Raw genomic sequence first — 23,209 nt, 5'->3', positions numbered from 1 at the left:
CACTTTGAGTTACACCAACATGCTGAAATAGCTTGAAAACGTTTGCTAGTAAATGCCAAAATTAAAAACTATCTAATTAATTAATTAATTAAGACAGACACAAAGACAGACAAACAGAGACAGACAGGCACACAGAAAGACAGACACACAGACAAACAAACAGACACGCGAACAGACCAACAAACAGACAGACAGACACACAAACAGACGACAGACAGACAGACAGACAGACAGACACACAGACAAACACACAAAAAGACAAACAGACAGACAGACAGACAAACAGACAGACAGACAGACAGACAGAAACAGAGACAAACACAGAGACAAACAGACAGACACACAGACAGACAGACACACAGACAGACCGACAAACAGACAAACATTAGTCTAGTTGTATTACTGTAGTTCTTTGCAGAATTGTATCATAGTTTGATGTAAGAAATAAATGACAGACAGACAGACAGACAGACAGACAGACAGACAGACAGACAGACACACACACACACACACATATAAATCTAGTTGATTTCAATAAATTCAAATTAATAACATCCTTAATTATATGTCACAACAGACTGTTAGTATTTAAATCAACAATCTCAAATTAATATCAATCAGACTGTCTATGCTCCATTCACATTGTTCCACATATTGACAACAAATTGAGTATACAAAGTGAGTATATTACCTCAAGAAGACAGCAAGCTGATAACCAACTTGAGCGGCAAAGCGTCGCCTGCCAACATGATTGAATGCAGCAAAAGCTGTTTCTCCTAATTCCTAGACGTAATGAGAGCAAATGCATGTGATTGTGATGTCATGACTAAAGGATCATGTGATGGTATGAGAGATTACAATGAAAGTATTGTCAAAGGCTTTGCAGAACACAGAGCATTGCACAGCTTAGTTGAAGCTACTGAGCTTTCTTTACCTGCAAGACAAGGTGCTAACCAAACGTGGTCACACACACACACACACACACACACACACACACACACACACACACACACACACACACGCACACACACACACACACACACACACACACACACATAGTGACACACACACACACACACACACACACACACACACACACACACACACACACACACACACACACACACACACACACACACACACTTGGAGACAGAAACTGACTAAACTACTAACAGCTGTTGACATACTTGTTCCACCTAACGCTTTTCTGTAGTCTTCAAAGTATTGCAATAAAACAGAAAGTTCTTCAGAGTTAATTAATCTCATCTTGGAGTGAGGAGCTATCAACAAAAAAAGGATAAGCACTCTAGACGGTTGACAAAATCAATTTCCAGCATTAGGAATGATACATCAAGATCAATATAGAAGTGACATACACAAACATAGATTCTTGTCGGATCTGACAAATGCTAGAGTGGGTTGGAAAATGTCGGATGTCCGGCTGCTATTTGCAGGCCTGCCATGCGTGTGATGAGTGAAATGGCGATGCAGATGACGATTGAATGGACAGACAGTATGCTTCACTAAATGTCAGGTGACTCCTCTAGACAAAGAAGTGGCTGCATGAACGTACAAGTTTAGAAACAGATAGACAGGCAGACGAACAGGCAAGCAACAGACAAAGTGCAAACAAATGTGTTTGTGTGTCTAGCTTATCGAGCGTTACGTTAAAACAACAGACGCCAAGACTCACCATCCATACACTCTGGATGTCCTCGGCGTTTTCTTTATCGACAAGAAGTCGACATTCACCGACATCTGCAACAGGTAACCACACGACACAGTCACGACATCCTTCTATCACTCATTCCACAAACATCCATCCTATCAGGCAGCTCTTATGGCATGGCTCTAGGCCGACCGATTGGGTTGGCATTCTGAGTGAAGGTCTCAAGATTGCACTCCCAGAAGCACCAGTCACAGGCTACATGGTATTACATCGGCTGTTTATGATATTTGAATGTGTGATTTTTGTATGTTTTTGTTTCAGTGTGGAAAAGGTGTCTATTTTGCTGATATCTGTTCAAAGAGTGCGAACTATTGTTTTGCTACTCGCTCGAAAAACGTCGGTCTTCTTCTACTTTGTGATGTTCGTTTAGCGTCGTCGTTTTGTTGTAGATTGTTGGTGTGATTGATGGCTGTGTGGTGTAGGTATCGTTGGGGACAAGGAATGATTTGTTAGCTGCAGATTATGATGCAGATCAGCTGCTGCGTGGAAAGCAGAGTGTTATGGGGAAAGGAAGGATTGCACCTGATCCAGGGAATATACACACAATGTGAGAAGACAGATTGAACAGATTGAGACAGATGGATGGACAGACAGACAGACAGATGGACAGATAGATAGACAGACCTACAGACAGACAAACACACATACATACAAATTTATATTTGTGCAGGTCTGATGGTTGTGTCGTTCCTCTCGGTCCAACTTGTGATACCAAAGTACATAACCCACACGGCTACACACTCGACTGCAACGGTGAGTCAACCTTCCTACGCACCTCTCGTGATCAGCCATGGACAACAGACTAACATTTGTATTTTCGTCATAGAGTACGTCATATATGATGTGAAGCAGGTAAAATGCACGAATGTAATACATGACTCCATCTATCAATAAAACAAATAATGATTAATTAGTAACTAATACCTATAATAATATAATTAATTATTATTGATATTTAATATAATACAAAATAATATAATCAGCATAAGAATTTGATGTGTAGTCACTAAAGTGAGTGAGAGTTGGTCGACTAGAATCCTGATGCATACATACATGCGTACACTGTGTCTGATATGGACAAGAGGCATGAGTTTGTTTGTGTCTGTCATGGTTAGCTAAGACGTGTGTCCTCAATTTAACATGTTTCCATGTTTACAGGATTGTTGATATTGGGGATAAAATATTGCAAAATTAATAATCAATTATTTAAATAAATAAATAAATAATTAATTAATTAAATACATAAATAATTAGAAACATTAAATGCAAATATTGACTTCAATAGACACATGACGGTGACATGATGTTTTCTTGTAGATCAAGATGCGTTATCTGGTGAAAGTGAGATTCAATTTCAAATACAGACATGGGCATAATTATGGAGCCACCCCTCATATCAGCCGAGGCAGGAAAATCACCAGAACATTGCAGATTTATGAATATACCTGCTGACCCGCCTAAAGCTGCATCTGATTCTACATCAAATCATGCTAATTGAGTATTGATATTGTTTTGATTGGACGCTTTGACAACTCATAGCAACAAAACGATTAAGGGATGACCAGACTAACCAGACTAACCAGGCCCCCCATGCATTACCATGTCAGGATTTCGCTCTCTTTGAAGAAATTTGTGGCTTTTAGAAAAGCCGGTTTAGTTCAACGGGTCACACACACACTCCAAATAACCCACATACACTCCGTTAAATTCTCAATACTTGGTTGCTCCTCCTCTCGCTCGTCCTAGAGCCTCAATTCGTCTTGGGACACTCTCTATCAGGTTGTTAATTAATCCCTGGGGTATTTCGCACCAAGCCATCTGCACTGCTTCCCACAACTCTCGTTCGGTTTCAGGATGTTTTTCATTTGCCCGAACCTTCAGAACATGCCATAGATTTTCAATGGGGTTTGCATCTGGCGACTTAGCAGGCCAGTCCAAGACAGTAACCTCGTTGTCCCGCAGCCATTGCCTGGTTGAGCGCGAGGTGTGAATTGTCGCGTTGTCTTGCTGCAAGATAAAATCTTCACCGACTAAACGACGAGCATCTGGCAGCATGACATCACCCGGGATCTGTCAGTAGTCTTCTGAATTCAGACGGCCTCGTATGCGATGAAGAGAGCCTAGACCTTGAAAGCTGATGCAACCCCATAGCATAATGCTCGTTGGATGCTGCACTACTGGCTGACAACATTCTGCGCTCAATTCCTCCCCTTTTCTCCGCCACACGTACAGGCAGCCATCACTTCCGATGCTGATTTTCACCTCATCAGAAAAGACAACACGTTTCCAGTCTTCCAACGTCCAGCCACGATGGGTGACCGCCCACGCACGTCGACATCGCTGATGTTCACGATTCAACTGCGGCTTCTTGCGTGGACGGCGAGCACAAATTCCTTTTTCCCTGAGACGGCGAGTGATGGTTCTTCGGGACGATGACTTGCCACATGCCGCTGAAAGTCTACCTTGCAACCGTGTCGTCGTCACCTTTCTGTCAGTAAGTGCAAGTCACTCCGTCAGCAATCTTTGCTAACTGGACTGTGACAGAAAGGACTGGACAGGACATTAGCACTGCAGAACAAGTTTCAGCAATGCAGAACAGTGACCAACGAATTTTAGTCTCAATTGCTGGTCTAGACCGTTCGTGTTGTGACGTCACAAGAGCAGATGAGAATAGACTCAGAATATGCAAGTAAACTGAAACGTATAGCCTCTATTTAATCTTTGAGTATGTCTTGTAAAATAAACAAAGTCATTTTATTGTTTAGAAGCTTTTTGAAAATGATTTTGATTATTAACTTTCAAATTTACTGATTGAACTGGCAGCAAGAAGCAGTCGTGTGTCTCGACAGGTCACACATCTCCTGCAATCTCAGACATGTGGATGGCACAATCAGAGCCATTACCTCACCATTATGACTTGTTTTAATTTACTACAGAGTGCAGCTGTCACTGTAGATGCATCTACTTGGACTGTCTGAGAAAGTCTAATAACTTCTTAATCTGGGTCACATGCTCAGGGTGGCTCCATAATTATGCCCATGTCTCTAGCTATCAGCAGTTCAATACAAAACAACTACACTTTTGTCTTTACTGTATCTTCTATATACACTATTTGTACAATGACTTCCATTATAATGAGTGTTCATCTTGTAAGAAGAGGCTGAGGTTTGTGTGTCTGTCCTTCACTCGTGGTGTGATATCATACTGTACCAGTCGACATAAATGAACGTATTGGCGGCTGCTTGACATCCTGCCACATCCAGTCGATGATGAAATATCAGAGATGATCAAGTTGAAGTGAACCTAGAGACACAATCAACGTCTCATCGGTGTGTATTTGATATACTGAATAATATGTGAGTCAAGAGACACTTAAGTGGTCCATTTATGTTCTAACTATCTTGTGACTGTTTGCGCTCAGTTGTATGTTTCTGTTTTTGTATGTCTGTTGCTTGTGTGTCTGTCTGTATCTGTGCTGCTCTATAATTGTTTTCTTTCCACTCACACTCATGCATACACATTTGAACTCGACAGATTCACCAACAGTATGTCATCCAACTTAATAATGTTACCTTGTTCTAAGGCAGTCACATCATTGCTTTGTGTGTAATTTCAATCAGTCGTGTCATCCTATCAATAACCATCTTGTTCACAAACAATCCACTGTCATCAAAATTTTCTTACTTTCTGATGATATTTTCTTCTGGATGATAGTCTTCTACATATATTGTAGCTGCACACAACGATAAGGCTGTTGGTTCGCAGCAAGCAGAGTGTGTTGTCTTGTTTCTCTTATTTCCTTTTCCCGTCCACATATAGATAATTACTTCTTTGTTTCAGAGCAAACAACAATTATTGTTATGCATAGGATTATCACTCTGTATGACTCGTGTTCCAATCAGTTTGTGCCAAGCTTAGATTCAATCTCTCTCCTGACTATTCCTCCCACTCCAGCTTTATCACAAGCGACCAACAACTGCTGAACTGTAGCATGTTGGGTTTGATCTGTCCAGGCTGACAAAACTTTATGTAATTTCTCTTTGTATGTGTAAAGTTGTCGTTCACATTCCCTTAGCACTCCTTCTGAAACACCAAGGTATATACCTAGTTTATGCCAACAATGTCCAACGTTTTCAGCTACTATTTCTTTGATGAATGGAGTGACCCTGTCAGAGTCACCAGGTGGATTCGTCTTCTCAGTTGCTGCATCAGGCGACATCAAGTAACTCAAACGCTTTTGAGGTTCAGATGGAATGCGAGCAACAAGTAGAGCATCATACAATTCACATACCATCAGTTGGTTGTCTCTTGACTCTAACCACTCACTTAATATGCAGAATGCCGGTGCCTGGACAAAACTGGAGTCAGAAATGTTTTGCTGTAGCTTTGATAACGTAGACTGGTCAGTACCAAATATGATACTTTTTAGGTCACGCCAGGTCTCTCCAATATCTACTGCTATCTTGTCGAGATCCGTTTGATTTACTGGAGTTGCATGTGTAGAGGACAAAACTTGAGAAAGAGGAATGCCATTCTTTACACTTGGACACACTAAATGAATACAAACATATACACTCTACGCGACCAACAGTATTCATACATGTTGTTACCTTCTTTTATTGCTTGCTCATGTTCTACCATCTCTGCACTGCATCTTCCAGCTACAGTGTCTACTGCAAATGGTCCCCATGTTTCGTCTGGTATCAAATCGATACATCGATTGAGGGGAGACTTTGTACTTGTAGAAGAACTTCCACTGTAGATGAATCTATCAGGGAGAACACCAGGAACAGACTGGAGAAGATCCTCCATGTCTGACACACAACGAAGAAGAACATGCCACAATCTGCCAACACTGTGATGTGACTTGCCTACTCTACCACTGAGACATATAGAGCCACGTGAAGTATTCTTGCTGCAATTGATAAGCAAAGTCACTGCACCATAACGCATCAGCAGTCCACTGCTCCAGTGACGAATAAAATTGGAGTGACGATGGCAACGAGCAGACAGTCGTTCAAACAAACCCAATGGACGTTCATATGCAAATGAGTATTCCACTGCAACTTGTATGACTCTTTGTGGTATATCTAGAGGCCAAAGGTCACTAACATACTCTGGTTTCTCATCATTGAGTAACCATGGCAACAACAAACCAACATTATGTTGTTTTAGCTTAGAAATCACTTGGCAACTGTCTGTTTGCTCTTGATGACGATTTTGTTCTATTGTGTGACCAGACGAATCTGATGTCGGGTTGGTGCTACTTGGCGGAGTTAAAGTGATCTGACGTCTTCCCAGAGCGTGTGCCAGTTCCTGAACTACATCATCTGATGAGCCAGTTAGATAACCAAAGTCGAGAGCAAGAAAAAGCTTCATAAACACGTCAACATGACGATCTGCAGTAAGATCGAACTCACTCCACAGTGCCAGCAGCATAGATATCCTAGCAATGCCATTAAAAACAAGATCACTTTTCATCTCCTTAAACTTCTGACGACCTATATCTACCCCAATAAACCGATCATCATATTCTAAAGAGTCGTGATCATGTCTGAAAACAGCCTTAAGTAAAGTGACCACAAATGGTGGTACAGGAAAGAGAACTTCTGCTAAAGTCGGGTCATGAGAGTAATACAGAATGCTTCCTACCTGGTTCAGGTAGTTTAGCAACTCACGACAGCTTTCTTCTGTCAGTCCGTGCTCTACACACAGTCGCATTGCATAAGAGACATCTAGAATGGGGACAGACGTGTCAGCTTGTCGTGTAATCAACTTGTCTTCTACAGTTACCCATGATGACGGCAGCTCTGTGTGCAGTGAAGGCATCAGCCTTTCATTACCACACAGTTCTCTTAGATGAACCTTCACACTCACAACACCCTCGTGTGTAGCTGCACTCGTCAATAGCACATTTTCTTCAACAGTTATTCGCTGAAAGTCGAAAAAGTGAAGACGTTCTGATACGTATTTGTTCTTTGGAGAACCACCAGTTGCAATGATTCGTTTCATTCGATCAATCTCAGCTTGTCTGATCTTCAAGAATTGACGTAGACGAGTGTGCAGATGTTCACTCCACTTTCTACTCATTTCTTCTCTTGACGTGTCGACCATCAGATCAACTTTACTCACAACAATAGCAATGTGAGCTCTGCTGTTTCTGTCATACACAACTTGCAGGAAATCTGCAATATTTTGTCGAAAACATTGTTCAGTAAACTTATACTGATTGCTGTCAACAACAATCAATACCAATGAATTGTCACTGATGAACAGCTGGTTAGTTAGCATGTACGCTCTATGGCCACCACTGTCAAGGAGTTTGCATTCTATTTTATCATCCAGCTTCATCACTTTTTCTACTATCCCTATAGTTCTCTCATCGGGTTCTGCCAGAAATGGTTTACCACTCTCCAGTGCTTTAACGAAGCTTGTTTTTCCTGCCATTGTAGTTCCCATCACTAGAATCTTTATTCTGCCACGTCGCACTCCACCCACCTTATCCAGCTCACGGAAATATTCTCTTATAACACGAATGCCTTGCTTGCACACTTCAATGGGTGGAAACACTAATGGGCATCCATCAACGAACAATTCCTTAAGTCTGGAGCTAAAGACAAATTCCTTAGGAAGATGAGTGACTGAAGTTCCTGATATGTCGACTTGCTCAATTTTGACTTCTACAAGTACATATGACAACAATTGTTAAGCAAAACAAAACATTGAGTAAACAAGTACATATGGTGTAGACTGAAACACAATAATCATTTTACAAAGAAACAAATACAAGTAAGTTTCAATCACTTCATTCATTAGACATCCTGTCTTATCATCTCGATAACACACTTCACCTCTCTTTTACTCCATTATCTATTATGCTATACACTCTTATCTGTTAGTCTACTAAACACAACATTTATCATATTCACATCAGAAAGCAGCAAACTTGCCAACTATGTGCATGCCACACTTACCATCCATAATTAAGACTAAATCATCCAACACTCTAGTTTAACCTTACAAACGTAAATAAGTTGATGGATGACTAACTAAAATGGTTACGGATTTTATTGTACAAGTGCAATCGACAATGTGAAATGCAACTAATTTATTAGTAAGTTACTTATTGATTAGCAAACAATGACATATCATCTATAAACCTATTTCGTTGCATGTTGTCAAGTGTATTCATACTGTTGCTACGATTATTTTTAGAGCATCGAGGCATTACACATAGCAACGGGTCAATACGCATAGCAACGGGTTAATACACGTAGTAACAGTGTATTTACACGTGAATTCACGTAAAAACCTCTGTATTGTAATGGCTCAAATGTTTGTTAATATATAGAATGTGGCAAGAGAGAGGCGACATGCAACAAAACACTTACAACATGGCAGGATCGACAATACCACAATACTCCCCTCGACTACTCACGCTTCCCTCCAAAATTAGCCTTTGCTTTGCCTATACAACACCATACTTCATCACATTTTAGACACAATTGGAACTACCCGTCACCTCTCACTCTTACTGACATAACTCACACTCCAACAATTCTCCAACAATTACAGTCAAACAAGTCAAAGTTAACTAGCCTATTTATGCCTGTTAATTAAGCCGATTGCCTGATAAGAATGTGACCTTAAAAAGTTTAAGATAACATATGTTATAAATACTATACTTGATTAAACAAATAATTATCGCTTTCATAAACGACACTTTGAACACACATGCCAAACAAATGACAATGTAACATCAAAAATGATTGAACACTACAACTGTTGAACATTATCTAAAGACAACAAGAACAAGAAAGGCAAACACACAGACAAACTTTCAAGACCATAAAATATAAGTACCGTAAATGCTAAATGCCAGAGATGCTTATTAATGTATATCAAACAAATCTATAGCCTTTGTGCTTGATTGAGAGCCCAAGCGCCTAGTCAAACAGAGGCACTTGCGAGCCTTCAACAAGACATTTTTAGTTATGAAGTTGACAGTACTTAATTCCACAACCAACCATCCCAGCTCCCAAACTATCAACCATTGAATGATACATGTACTTATCAGATCACACCTGTACAAAACTTCTCTCACATCTTCCCCATATGACATCAAATAAGCACATTTGGCCAAATATAGCCTTGCCAAATTAGGTAAAGTAACAGTGCAAAAACAAAAAACGACAATAATTTGGGCAAAGACACTTAACTCTCTAATAATGTTTGTTAACAACACTTAAGTTGTATTGTCTTTGATATACCACACTGGCTAGCTGGCTTTACAGACAGCCACTTATTCAGACATTTAGGAGTAAATTACTACTATGACAACAAACAAATTGAACAAATTTTTCTTATTATTAGAAACAAGCAAACTTGCTTCAGAGTAACGATGCATAATATAATGAATGTCACTCAAGAAAGTATTGTACATGACTAAATTAGTGGTATCTTTCTCTAGTTATAACAGTCACAAGTCATATTACTATTTACCTGTATTTGGTACACTTTCTATACCACAATTGCTTAGATCCAATATCCACAAGTTCAGTCCATTCCATATGTTGTTGGGAAGACACAACAATCTCTTGTTACCAGATAAATTCAATGTTCGTAAATGTTTCCACTGCAAACATGAAACTGTTGGAAATACTTCTAGTTTGATTTCTGACAAATCCAGCTCTTCTAGATCATGAAGATCATTCAATTCAGCTGGCAGCTGCTGTATGTTACACCCACTCAAATTTAACTTTTTCAACTTGGTAAGACCTGTACATGAGAATGTCTGAAGATTTTCGTTCCGTGACAAATTCAGCCCTTCTAGATCATGAAGATCATTCAATTCAGCTGGCAACTGCTGTATGTTACACCCACTCAAATTTAACTTTTTCAACTTGGTAAGACCTGTACATGAGAATGTCTGAAGATTTTCGTTCCGTGACAAATCCAGCTCTTCTAGATCATGAAGATCATTCCATTCAGCTGGCAGCTGTTGTATGTTACACTCATTCAAATATAACTTTTTCAACTTGGTAAGACCTGTACATGAGAATGTCTGAAGATTTTCGTTCCGTAACAAATCCAGCTCTTCTAGATCATGAAGATCATTCAATTCAGCTGGCAACTGCTGTATGTTACACCAACTCAAATTTAACTTTTTCAACTTGGTAAGACCTGTACATGAGAATGTCTGAAGATTTTCGTTCCGTGACAAATGCAGCTCTTCTAGATCATGAAGATCATTCCATTCAGCTGGCAGCTGCTGTATGTTACACTCATTCAAATTTAACTTTTTCAACTTGGTAAGACCTGTACATGAGAATGGCTGAAGATTTTCGTTCCCAAACAAATCCAGCTCTTCTAGATCATGAAGATCATTCCATTCAGCTGGCAGCTGTTGTATGTTACACTCACTCAAATTTAACTTTTTCAACTTGGTAAGACCTGTACATGAGAATGTCTGAAGATTTTCGTTCCGTGACAAATCCAGCTCTTCTAGATCATGAAGATCATTCCATTCAGCTGGCAGCTGTTGTATGTTACACTCATTCAAATATAACTTTTTCAACTTGGTAAGACCTGTACATGAGAATGTCTGAAGATTTTCGTTCTCTGACAAATCCAGCTCTTCTAGATCATGAAGATCATTCAATTCAGCTGGCAACTGCTGTATGTTACAAAAACTCAAATCTAACTTTTTCAACTTGGTAAGACCTGTACATGAGAATGGCTGAAGATTTTCGTTCCCAAACAAATCCAGCTCTTCTAGATCATGAAGATCATTCCATTCAGCTGGCAGCTGCTGTATGTTACACTCACTCAAATCTAACTTTTTCAACTTGGTAAGACCTGTACATGAGAATGGCTGAAGATTTTCGTTCCGTGACAAATGCAGCTCTTCTAGATCATGAAGATCATTCCATTCAGCTGGCAGCTGCTGTATGTTACACTCATTCAAATATAACTTTTTCAACTTGGTAAGACCTGTACATGAGAATGGCTGAAGATATTCGTTCCGTGACAAATGCAGCTCTTCTAGATCATGAAGATCATTCCATTCAGCTGGCAGCTGTTGTATGTGACACCCACTCAAATTTAACTTTTTCAACTTGGTAAGACCTGTACATGAGAATGGCTGAGGATTTTTGTTCTGTGACAAATCCAGCTCTTCTAGATCATGAAGATCATTCCATTCAGCTGGCAGCTGTTGTATGTTACACTCACTCAAATTTAACTTTTTCAACTTGGTAAGACCTGTACATGAGAATGGCTCAAGATTTTCGTTCCATAACAAATCCAGCTCTTCTAGATCATGAAGGTCATTCAATTCAGCTGGCAGCTGCTGTATGTTACACATCCTCAAATTTAACTTTTTCAACTTGGTAAGACCTGTACATGAGAATGTCTCAAGATTTTCGTTCCATGACAAATCCAGCTCTTCTAGATCATGAAGGTCATTCAATTCAGCTGGCAGCTGCTGTATGTTACACATACTCAAATTTAACTTTTTCAACTTGGCAAGACCTGTACATGAGAATGGCTCAAGAGTTGTGGTCTGTGACAAACCCAACTCTTCTAGATCATGAAGATCATTCAATTCAGCTGGCAGCTGTTGTATGTTACACCCACTCAAATTTAACTTTTTCAACTTGGTAAGACCTGTACATGAGAATGTCTCAAGATTTTTGTTCCATGACAAATCCAGCTCTTCTAGATTATGAAGATCATTCAATTCAGCTGGCAGCTGCTGTATGTTACACTCACTCAAATTTAACTTTTTCAACTCGGTAAGACCTGTACATGAGAATGTCTGAAGATTTTTGTTCCCTGACAAATTCAGCTCTTCTAGATCATGAAGATCATTCAATTCAGCTGGCAGCTGTTGTATGTTACACCCACTCAAATTTAACTTTTTCAACTCGGTAAGACCTGTACATGAGAATGTCTGAAGATTTTTGTTCCGTGACAAATCTAGCTCTTCTAGATCATGAAGATCATTCAATTCAGCTGGCAGCTGTTGTATGTTACACTCACTCAAATTTAACTTTTTCAACTCGGTAAGACCTGTACATGAGAATGTCTGAAGATTTTTGTTCCGTGACAAATCTAGCTCTTCTAGATCATGAAGATCATTCAATTCAGCTGGCAGCTGTTGTATGTTACACTCACTCAAATTTAACTTTTTCAACTCGGTAAGACCTGTACATGAGAATGTCTGAAGATTTTTGTTCCGTGACAAATCTAGCTCTTCTAGATCATGAAGATCATTCCATTCAGCTGGCAGCTGCTGTATGTTACACTCACTCAAATTTAACTTTTTCAACTTGGTAAGACCTGTACATGAGAATGTCTGAAGATTTTCGTTCCGTGACAAATCCAGCTCTTCTAGATCATGAAGATCATTCCATTCAGCTGGCAGCTGTTGTATGTTACACTCACTCAAATTTAACTTTTTCAACTTGGTAAGACCTGTACATGAGAATGTCTGAAGATTTTCGTTCCCAAACAAATCCAGCTCTTCTAGATCATGAAGATCATTCAATTCAGCTGGCAGCTGCTGTATGTTACACTCACTCAAACTTAACTTTTTCAACTTGGTAAGACCTGTACACGAGAATGGCTGAAGATTTTTGTTCCATGACAAATGCAGCTCTTCTAGATCATGAAGATCATTCAATTCAGCTGGCAGCTGCTGTACGTTACACCAACTCAAATTTAACTTTTTCAACTTGGTAAGACCTGTACATGAGAATGTCTGAAGATTTTCGTTCCCAAACAAATCCAGCTCTTCTAGATCATGAAGATCATTCAATTCAGCTGGCAGCTGCTGTATGTTACACTCACTCAAACTTAACTTTTTCAACTTGGTAAGACCTGTACACGAGAATGGCTGAAGATTTTTGTTCCATGACAAATGCAGCTCTTCTAGATCATGAAGATCATTCAATTCAGCTGGCAGCTGCTGTACGTTACACCAACTCAAATTTAACTTTTTCAACTTGGTAAGACCTGTACATGAGAATGTCTGAAGATTTTCGTTCCCAAACAAATCCAGCTCTTCTAGATCATGAAGATCATTCAATTCAGCTGGCAGCTGCTGTATGTTACACTCACTCAAACTTAACTTTTTCAACTTGGTAAGACCTGTACATGAGAATGGCTGAAGATTTTTGTTCTCTGACAAATCCAGCTCTTCTAGATCATGAAGATCATTCAATTCAGCTGGCAGCTGTTGTATGTTACACTCACTCAAATTTAACTTTTTCAACTTGGTAAGACCTGTACATGAGAATGTCTGAAGATTTTCGTTCCCAAACAAATCCAGCTCTTCTAGATCATGAAGATCATTCAATTCAGCTGGCAGCTGCTGTACGTTACACATCCACAAATTTAACTTTTTCAACTTGGTAAGACCTGTACATGAGAATGTCTGAAGGTTTTCGTTCCCAAACAAATCCAGCTCTTCTAGATCATGAAGATCATTCAATTCAGCTGGCAGCTGCTGTACGTTACACCCACTCAAACTTAACTTTTTCAACTTGGTAAGACCTGTACACGAGAATGGCTGAAGATTTTTGTTCCATGACAAATGCAGCTCTTCTAGATCATGAAGATCATTCCATTCAGCTGGCAGCTGTTGTATGTTACACTCACTCAAATTTAACTTTTTCAACTTGGTAAGACCTGTACATGAGAATGTCTGAAGATTTTCGTTCCCAAACAAATCCAGCTCTTCTAGATCATGAAGATCATTCAATTCAGCTGGCAGCTGCTGTATGTTACACTCACTCAAACTTAACTTTTTCAACTTGGTAAGACCTGTACATGAGAATGGCTGAAGATTTTTGTTCTCTGACAAATGCAGCTCTTCTAGATCATGAAGATCATTCAATTCAGCTGGCAGCTGTTGTATGTTACACTCACTCAAATTTAACTTTTTCAACTTGGTAAGACCTGTACATGAGAATGTCTGAAGATTTTCGTTCCCAAACAAATCCAGCTCTTCTAGATCATGAAGATCATTCAATTCAGCTGGCAGCTGCTGTACGTTACACATCCACAAATTTAACTTTTTCAACTTGGTAAGACCTGTACATGAGAATGTCTGAAGGTTTTCGTTCCCAAACAAATCCAGCTCTTCTAGATCATGAAGATCATTCAATTCAGCTGGCAGCTGCTGTACGTTACACCCACTCAAATCTAACTTTTTCAACTTGGTAAGACCTGTACACGAGAATGGCTGAAGATTTTTGTTCCATGACAAATGCAGCTCTTCTAGATCATGAAGATCATTCAATTCAGCTGGCAGCTGCTGTACGTTACACATCCACAAATTTAACTTTTTCAACTTGGTAAGACCTGTACATGAGAATGTCTGAAGGTTTTCGTTCCCAAACAAATCCAGCTCTTCTAGATCATGAAGATCATTCAATTCAGCTGGCAGCTGCTGTACGTTACACCCACTCAAATCTAACTTTTTCAACTTGGTAAGACCTGTACACGAGAATGGCTGAAGATTTTTGTTCCATGACAAATGCAGCTCTTCTAGATCATGAAGATCATTCAATTCAGCTGGCAGCTGTTGTATGTTACACCCACTCAAATTTAACTTTTTCAACTTGGTAAGACCTGTACATGAGAATGTCTCAAGATTTCTGTTCCATGACAAATTCAGCTCTTCTAGATCATTCAAGACTGTTGCCTCTCTTATCATCTCTGTGTTGCAATATTTGAAAGACTGCAGATAGTTGTGTGCTAAATTCACTTTGCACAGTTTCACATTGTTGCAGATCATAGACAAAGTTGCTTGTGCCAAACCACATGCCACCATTTCCACTTCCACAAGAGTACTGGGCAGTTGACATGACATTAGCTCATCAAACAGCAATGGATTGCCACGGTTACCACACACAGACAAAACCTTGAGACATGGAAGAAGAGAAACAACAGTTGGGACCTCCTGGACACCAATGGCTGGAAGCCGCCGTGAGAAGTAGGAAGTTCTGGAATTGTGGTAATCACTTGTATGCAAATGAATTTCTTCTAGTTTCCTCAGTTTGGCAATGCCTTCGGGTATAGAGTGTATGTGGTCTGTACAAAGTTTCAATACCTCCAGTCCGCTCGTCTCACATATTTCTTCAGGAAATGCAAACAAGTGTGCATCTAGAAGATCCAATTCCAACCTGTTGTGCTCGTTAACTTTCGGTAAAAACATTTCCAACTGTCGCGCCTCAACGTGTGGCAACGCCATGAGATCATGCGACTCGTAGCTCAAGACGATATCACGTGACATGCTATCGCATACGCACTGATATCAACGATTAGCCAAAACGATGAGTCACATGATCATTCACATGACTGTTTTGTACACGTCCGTTTATTTGCGTGTTTACCGTTCCCTTGTTTTCTACTTTTCCTAAGTCGTTTTATCTTTACTTGTAAGCTAGATCGATTAATCCTAGCTAGAAGCCCTAGCTGTCATGGAAGTAAACTTCCTAGTAGTCTAGATTACGTATATAGGCAATTGATATCAACAAACATTGACTATCAACATGTTAGGTGCAGCACAGTGTAGTAAAGGATTGATCTTACTGTAGTACGGGACGTGTGAATAGTTGACTGTAAGTGGCATTCGACTCCTGAAGGTGTTTCTCGGTGGTCACGTCTAGCAATACACACAGTCCCTAGCTACAATACAAAAGTAAGGGCGACGGAAGTTCATGAAGCGTTCTCGTCGCCGTTTGCTCAATAAACGAATCGTTCCTGGACTCATCTGTAGTCGGACACGCAAACGATTGAAACTGGTTGTGGGGAGGAGAAATTTGAAATTTGTATAGACACACGCCCTCCCGCTCGCCCGCCCTCCCGCTCGCCCGCCCTCCCGCTCGCCCGCCCTCCCGCTCGCCCGCCCTCCCGCTCGCCCGCCCTCCCGCTCGCCCGCCCTCCCGCTCGCCCGCCCTCCCGCTCGCCCGCCCTCCCGCTCGCCCGCCCTCCCGCTCGCCCGCCCTCCCGCTCGCCCGCCCTCCCGCTCGCCCGCCCTCCCGCTCGCCCGCCCTCCCGCTCGCCCGCCCTCCCGCTCGCCCGCCCTCCCGCTCGCCCGCCCTCCCGCTCGCCCGCCCTCCCGCTCGCCCGCCCTCCCGCTCGCCCGCCCTCCCGCTCGCCCGCCCTCCCGCTCGCCCGCCCTCCCGCTCGCCCGCCCTCCCGCTCGCCCGCTCGCCCGCCCTCCCGCTCGCCCGCCCGCCCTCCCGCTCGCCCGCCCCCCCCCACACACGGACAAACAAACAAACAACACACACACACACACACACACACACACACACACACACACACACTCACACACAGGACAAACACAAATGCGCACATGGACACACACTTACACACACATACCATCTCATCTGTTGATTCTCTTTCTTCTTTTCCAGGAGATTTAACATCATATCTCTAATGCTTCTACCAGAACATCTAACCTATCACGTCTATGTACTGCATAATACGTAGCACAGTGTTGTATGAATTGATCATGTGATTCTAGTATCACTAACCATTAGTACATGCTATACATACGTAGAGCTGTGTTCACAGTTGTTTGCTTCTAGTTACTGGTCTGTTTCGATACTATAGTAGAAGCACTGAATATTAAAGATGAAAGTTGACCTTCATTTCGTGTTCATCCTGTAATGATAAATGTGTGTAGTGGTGGACAAGGTATGTGCATGCACATGCACTTACACACGTGCACACACACGCACACACAGAAACACACACACACACACACACACACACACACACACACACACACACACACACACTGACACACACACTGACACACACACACCTTAAAACTTTCGATTTTATATTTAATAGCACAACATCCCTGCTGTCCTGCTAAAACTTCTCCTAACAACACAAAACCACACATCAAACATTTCACTATATAGAACCTCCAATTTCGTCTCCACACTTGTCACCCACAGGTACCCTGTTGTCTGTGCAGGTATGACCGTCTGCTCCGTTTCCATCTCACTATGCATCGCTTGTAGCTTAATATTTCCACACAATATTTTTACTGATTGAAGCACCAACTCCACCAGAAACGTATTGGAAATAAATGCCTGGAGGAACTGCCTGAAATAAGACAAATTGAAACAGTAGAGACACGGACACAAACACACACTCGCATGGACACACACACACACACAGTGACACACACACACACACACACACACACACACACACACACACACGCGCACACTCACATACACACACACACATCAAGTCACGTGACCTGTTTCGTGCGGTAAGGAGCTTGAAAATTGATTTAATCGGAGTGTAGAATATAAGCGAGAGATTAGCTCTGTGTACAGGGAGATACCACAGACACACTGCAGTCATCTGAGACACATTGTTAATGAACCCGAGTCAACACATTTACTCCACATTCTTACATTGACTTCCCAGCATCGTGCACTGCTGCTGCTTGCATCTCGATTGGCCGTCACTTGCAGCTCGATGTCAAGGTCTCTCTCCGCTCCAACTGCTGGAAGCTGCAGGCAAACCATTACGTTGTCGGTTTTGGACAAAGAGACTGAGGTGTTTGTGGGTGTGTGGTCATCATCGGAGGATGTAGGTGAGATGGACGAAGAGAGAACACGTTGGATAGAGAATTCCTTGGGAATTTCAATCTGTAGGGTGGAGGATAGTGGGATGCTTTGTCTGCCTGTTGAGAGCTGTAGACATACTCTCTGTATTTCACCGACGAGTAGATGACCTACAGATGTAGAAGAGTAGATAATTAGAGTGATACAACAGATAGGAAAATATGAAGATGTGTTTATCAAACTTGTGTGTTTTGTTGGAATGTGATTTCGTTATATAAACACACACACACACACACACACACACACACACACACACACACACACACACACACACCACACACACACACACACACACACACACACACACACACACACACACACACACACACACACACACACACACACATTCACAGATATGTAAACACACAGACAGACAAACAGACAGATAATTTATTCTCATACAGATTCTACTTGTACATATGCTAGCATTTTCTAAATACAAATCAGTCCTTGCAAACAACAAAGTCATTAACTAATGGACTTGACTATGAATGTCAAAATCAAATAATCTATCTAAATCACCATGATTAGGTGACAGTTTGGAAAGTTTTCTAAGGATAACTTTGGCATTGCATCTTTGCACAATTGTAGAAAATCTTTTTCTACAATACGACATGAACATGGAAACATTAAGATTGCCTTGTAGATTTGCTGATTGTTGTGACAAATGCTGCAAAAACTTCTCTGCCTTTGTGCCCCACCTCCCAAAATGTTCTATCACAAGAGGAACACATCTTGATACATATCCTCCTGGAACAAGCTCTTCTCAATATTTTTTCATTTTCTTGTCTTCTCTTGTCACGGCAGCATGACCATTTCCTTGCTAGCCCTCCTAATGATGTCCTGACTCCATGCATGAGCCAGGGACACATCAATATCCAAATTCTGTCCACTATTTGGATCAAACATTGTAATGTCTGGACGGTCTTCAGTATGGATGTATTGATGTCTTGGTTCTGTTTGATGGGGAAGGTGAAGGTCAGACAGGCACTCACTCCACCCATTTAAGACTGAATGAGACCACACAGGTCCACCCTCATACTTACAGGTTAAAAGATGGTATCCGTATTTATCCAAATCATGACCACAATCACACTTTTTAATCCAATTGGTGAAAAGTAGAGCTACTCCCAACCTCAGGTAAGACGCTAAACAAAATTCATTTGTTTTTAAAGCGTACTTAGCAGAAGTGGGGATGACATCCAGCCATGCACCAGCCCCTCGTCCTTGCAGAGACCTCAACCGTGCTGCATCTCTATCAGACTGCGCTTGTATAATAATATCAGTAGCACTATCACCGCCAATCTTTGTGGATAATCGATGCTGTAATTCCTTTGGATATGAGATAAAGTTATCAAGAGACTGTCGTTCTAAATCTTCATGGTTTAACTTGACAGACAGACAGATGACGAACAAACAGACAAACAAACACACAAACAGAAGTCTGTACAAACAACAGGTCGACAAACATGACTGCATGATGCATAAAGAATGAAAAGCACCAACAAAAACATTGCCTATTCAACAGTTAACGTTTCAGGTAAGCACACAAACAGACAGACTGATACACAAGTTGTTCATCCACACAATTTCAAAACATTTCGTTTATTACCTCCGTCACTCTTGTTGATAGAAATTGTCACATCAGGGTTGCGAGGAAGAACAACGATTCCTTGTTGTCTCCTTGGCGTCGGGACGCGATCAAGAAAGTACTGCAAAGAGCCTAACTCACATAGCAGACCACGACTGAAATACTGGCCTTCAACAGAGATCTAAAGAGAAGACAATAACGAATAATATCTACAGTTTTTGTATTTGCTTGTTATATGTCTGTCCTTCTGTCTACTTGTATCGATGTACGTATGCATGATTACCATTCTTAGTGTGTGTGTGTGTGTGTGTGTGTGTGTGTGTGTGTGTGTGTGTGTGTGTGTGTGTGTGTGTGTGTGTGTGTGTATGTGTGTGTCAGTGTGTGTGTGTGTGTGTGTGTGTGTGTGTGTGTGCGTGCGTGTGTGTATTTTTATTTTTAAACAAATATATTCTTATTTGTGCTAAAGCCTGCTTATGTCAGTCTGAAAAAGTAAACTAAACATAAACCCATACATCTGTACCTCTACTAGCAACAAAAATATTTACAACCATCTTTGCATTATACTTCCAAAGACAATTAGACCTTCATGTAAGTTTGCTAGTGCCTTACTAAAATGGTAAGACCGTTTGTAAGACTAGTCTTCCTTGCAATGTCTTTGATAACCTGGACTAATGCACGATACTATCGTCTTTCAAGGTAGACTGTTGCCAACCACATATGTACATATGTATAGCTTCCTCTATATCTTATAGGGTCCTACATGTGTATGTAAGTTGTCTGTTTGTCTGTCTGTCTGTCTGTCTGTATGTCTGTCTATTTGCCTATCTGTCTGTCTGTCTGCCTGCCTGTCTGCATGTCTGTCTGTCTGTCTGTCTGTCTGTCCAATACATATATTTCATACATTGAAACTAGTACACTCACACTAAACTGTAAAACAAACAAGCAAGCCCGCAGGCCCTACGCTAAAACTAACTGTTAACGCCTAAACTGTCAAAAATCTGTCTCTTTGTCTGTCTGTCTGTCTGTCTGTCAAATACATATATTTGAAACATGAATCTAGCAACATACAATATGTAACTACGAGTAAAATTATACAGAATCACCTAGAGACTACAGATATCAACTACTGAACCAACTGAGAACTAAAAATTACATTTTCTAACTACTAAAGAACCCAAAGAGGCTCCAGTTATTACAACACTAATTATTGGAGATGAAAGCGGCTTGTTTTTGCGTGGACTCTGCAACCCAAGGATGACATCTTGCGTTGGATTACTCTAGCATTGCATCGCTGTAATTGAATGCTGAACCTTTTGCGCCAGTGATCCATAAATTGTGCCGAGTTGCGCCGACCATTTTTATCAAAAGATTGAGATCCAAGAGAACGTAGGTATTGGACTCCTTCATCACTCCATCTACTAAAGTGTTCAATGACTAAAGGCTTAAAGATTATTTGGTTGCCAGTTGGTAGACTTTCATCTTGATATTTGATTTCTTTTCTTTTCATCTCTTCGCTTCGAAGCTACACCATCTACTTTTGAGGATGAGGGAAATACCTCTGAGCTCCAGGGATAGGCAAGAGAGATGTCTAAATCAATACTCATACCAGAAGATGTATCGAGTGCTATAATGTCTGGTCTGTTATCCGAGTTTGAGTAGCGATGTATTGGCTCTCTCCTGTGTGGTATGTGAAGTTCACTTAGACAGTCAGCCCAAACATTTGCAATGGATTCGTGACTCCAAACTGGACCACCACCAACCTTGCATGTTTGTCAAAAATCTGTCTGTTTGTCTGTCTGTATGTCTGTCTGTCTGTCTGTCTGTATGCATGTATGTATGTATGTATGTATGTCTGTCAAGAATCTGTCTATCTGTCTGTCTGTCTGTCTGTTTATCTTTCTGTCTATCTGTTTGTATGTATGTATGTCTATCTGTCTGTCTGTCTGTCTATACCATCTCTATTTATCTACCAAACATAACTAACACAAACTGATCTACACATCAATAAAACAAACCCCACCTCACCTGTCCATGAAGTGCAAGCGTGTTTGGTCCCGGATTCATTTCACACCCACAAGCTTCCGACCACACAAGCTTCGCATCCACACTGTCCGTATCAGAAAGACTCCACAAGTCATCATCAACCTTCCCACTAATCGCACAAACATCCACCGACTTGCTCATCGCGTCATCCTCCATCTCGTTCGTTGCCTCCAGCATCGACTCAACAACCAAGTCAGTCTCAATTGCTTGTGCAGACTGGCCACCCTCCACTGTCCCTTGACTATCCAATACATCAGCATTACCATCCAAGTCAAGATCCATGGAGATCATACTGACACTCGCAAACGGTGACTGACTCTCTCCCTCTTGACTTTGATTCAACTGGATGCTGTCGGTCTCTCCGATTGTTTCGCTCGTTTTGTTCGCTTTTGACTTTGCAAGTCGTTGCATGCGTTTCAGTTTGCGATCCGACGGCATCGGCTTCACCTTAACCGACGCGTCTTTGAGTCCCGGACGAACACCGCTGTGAATCGGAGACTGTAGATATGGTGTATGCATGCAATGCAAACTGAGTGCGACTCGATCGAATGTGATTGGCTAAAAAATAACTTTATCATTGATATTAATTGGGTGTTGAGTAGGACGGCGTTGTACCTTGAACAGTAGACTGACGAACTCGATTATGATGGTGACTTCGCTGTCTGTGTAAAAGACGCCGTCTTCGTTGCCTGGTTTCCCGCTCTGGTAGTTGAATATGGCATCGAAGGGTAGCAGTACTGGTGTGGAGCAGCATAAAGAGACGGCACAAAGAAAAGGTTTATTGTCTGTCTACTTGTCTGTCCATACGTACATACAGCCGTATGTTTGTCTGTTTGTCTCTCTGTGTGTCTGTTTTATCTGTCTGTGTGTCTATGTCTGTCTGTCCGTCTGACTGTGTGTCTATGTGTCTGTCTGTCTGTGTGTCTGTCTGTTTGTCTGTCCGTCTATCTGTGTGTCTGTCTGTTGTCTGTCTGTCTGTCCATCTGTTTGTCCGTCTGTCAAAGTAAAATCCGTCTGTCTGTCTGTCAGTCAGTCTCCCAATCGTCTATCATCACATAACAATTCAATACCTTGCTCTTTTCCATCTCTAGCAATCCTCAACAATTCCTGATAATAATGCTGATGTCTTGTATCAGGCAGCGACGGATCACGACACGCCAAACTCGAACAAGCACTTGC

General features: G+C 41.2%; 4 protein-coding genes across 6 annotated transcripts in view; 1 reads left to right on the top strand and 3 right to left on the bottom strand.

Moving 5' to 3' along the window:
- Window positions 1-1,563: 1,563 nt before the first annotated feature.
- LOC134185217 (poly [ADP-ribose] polymerase 2-like) lies at window positions 1,564-3,309 on the top strand. The gene is made up of 8 exons (XM_062652998.1): window positions 1,564-1,575; window positions 1,652-1,767; window positions 1,832-1,931; window positions 1,991-2,089; window positions 2,152-2,276; window positions 2,400-2,482; window positions 2,556-2,581; window positions 3,047-3,309. The coding sequence occupies exons 1-8, from the start codon at window positions 1,564-1,566 to the stop codon at window positions 3,179-3,181; spliced, it is 696 nt and encodes a 231-aa protein (XP_062508982.1). The 3' UTR covers window positions 3,182-3,309.
- Window positions 3,310-4,679: 1,370 nt separating this feature from the next.
- Window positions 4,680-6,582, bottom strand: LOC134185868 (uncharacterized). Its single transcript, XM_062653754.1, has 4 exons — window positions 6,340-6,582; window positions 5,414-6,280; window positions 5,302-5,359; window positions 4,680-5,032 (listed from the first exon to the last, which is right to left on the bottom strand). Exons 1-2 carry the CDS (start codon window positions 6,539-6,541, stop codon window positions 5,628-5,630), a joined length of 855 nt encoding a protein of 284 aa, XP_062509738.1. The 5' UTR covers window positions 6,542-6,582; the 3' UTR covers window positions 4,680-5,032; window positions 5,302-5,359; window positions 5,414-5,627.
- A 23-nt stretch (window positions 6,583-6,605) lies between these two features.
- On the bottom strand, window positions 6,606-16,031 carry LOC134185216 (malignant fibrous histiocytoma-amplified sequence 1 homolog). The gene is made up of 6 exons (XM_062652997.1): window positions 15,406-16,031; window positions 9,814-9,879; window positions 9,757-9,772; window positions 9,143-9,197; window positions 6,668-8,409; window positions 6,606-6,611 (listed from the first exon to the last, which is right to left on the bottom strand). The coding sequence occupies exons 1-6, from the start codon at window positions 16,029-16,031 to the stop codon at window positions 6,606-6,608; spliced, it is 2,511 nt and encodes an 836-aa protein (XP_062508981.1).
- A 1,063-nt stretch (window positions 16,032-17,094) lies between these two features.
- LOC134186104 (uncharacterized) overlaps window positions 17,095-23,209 on the bottom strand; it is an 11,378-nt gene continuing 5,263 nt past the window's right edge. The window contains exons 8-16 of one of the 3 annotated variants that reach the window (XM_062654025.1): window positions 23,101-23,209; window positions 22,646-22,767; window positions 22,013-22,588; window positions 20,009-20,168; window positions 18,184-18,506; window positions 18,024-18,130; window positions 17,700-17,863; window positions 17,574-17,635; window positions 17,095-17,410 (exon numbers count right to left, since the gene is read on the bottom strand). The exon at window positions 23,101-23,209 is cut by the window's right edge and continues 4 nt beyond it. In XM_062654025.1, coding sequence (XP_062510009.1) covers window positions 17,375-17,410; window positions 17,574-17,635; window positions 17,700-17,863; window positions 18,024-18,130; window positions 18,184-18,506; window positions 20,009-20,168; window positions 22,013-22,588; window positions 22,646-22,767; window positions 23,101-23,209 — 1,659 coding nt within the window. In that variant the 3' untranslated portion in view covers window positions 17,095-17,374. Of the gene's footprint in view, window positions 17,411-17,573; window positions 17,864-18,023; window positions 18,131-18,183; window positions 18,507-20,008; window positions 20,169-22,012; window positions 22,589-22,645; window positions 22,768-23,100 lie in introns of those variants that run through there. The other 2 variants (XM_062654024.1, XR_009970900.1) reach the window with 2 other exon arrangements.

This window comes from Corticium candelabrum, chromosome 10 (genome assembly GCF_963422355.1).
Source record: "Corticium candelabrum chromosome 10, ooCorCand1.1, whole genome shotgun sequence".
NCBI classification, from domain to species: Eukaryota; Metazoa; Porifera; class Homoscleromorpha; order Homosclerophorida; family Plakinidae; genus Corticium; species Corticium candelabrum.
This window is presented reverse-complemented; position numbering and strand designations above follow the sequence as displayed.

Excerpts from the sequence above, each read along its gene's own strand:
- LOC134185216 (XM_062652997.1), bottom strand. The coding sequence starts at position 16,031 with ATGTCACGTGATATCGTCTTGAGCTACGAGTCGCATGATCTCATGGCG. Across the intron at positions 9,880-15,405 it reads GATCTAGAAGAGCTGAATTT|GCTATATTTGGCCAAATGTG; the intron begins GTCATGGAACAG and ends TAATTTGGCAAG. Across the intron at positions 8,410-9,142 it reads TAGTCGAGGGGAGTATTGTG|AAGTCAAAATTGAGCAAGTC; the intron begins GTATTGTCGATC and ends ATGTACTTGTAG.
- LOC134185217 (XM_062652998.1), top strand. Across the intron at positions 1,768-1,831 it reads TTCACCGACATCTGCAACAG|GCAGCTCTTATGGCATGGCT; the intron begins GTAACCACACGA and ends CCATCCTATCAG. Across the intron at positions 2,277-2,399 it reads CCAGGGAATATACACACAAT|GTCTGATGGTTGTGTCGTTC; the intron begins GTGAGAAGACAG and ends ATATTTGTGCAG.
- LOC134185868 (XM_062653754.1), bottom strand. The coding sequence starts at position 6,541 with ATGGAGGATCTTCTCCAGTCTGTTCCTGGTGTTCTCCCTGATAGATTC. Across the intron at positions 6,281-6,339 it reads TGAGCAAGCAATAAAAGAAG|TGTGTCCAAGTGTAAAGAAT; the intron begins GTAACAACATGT and ends GTATTCATTTAG.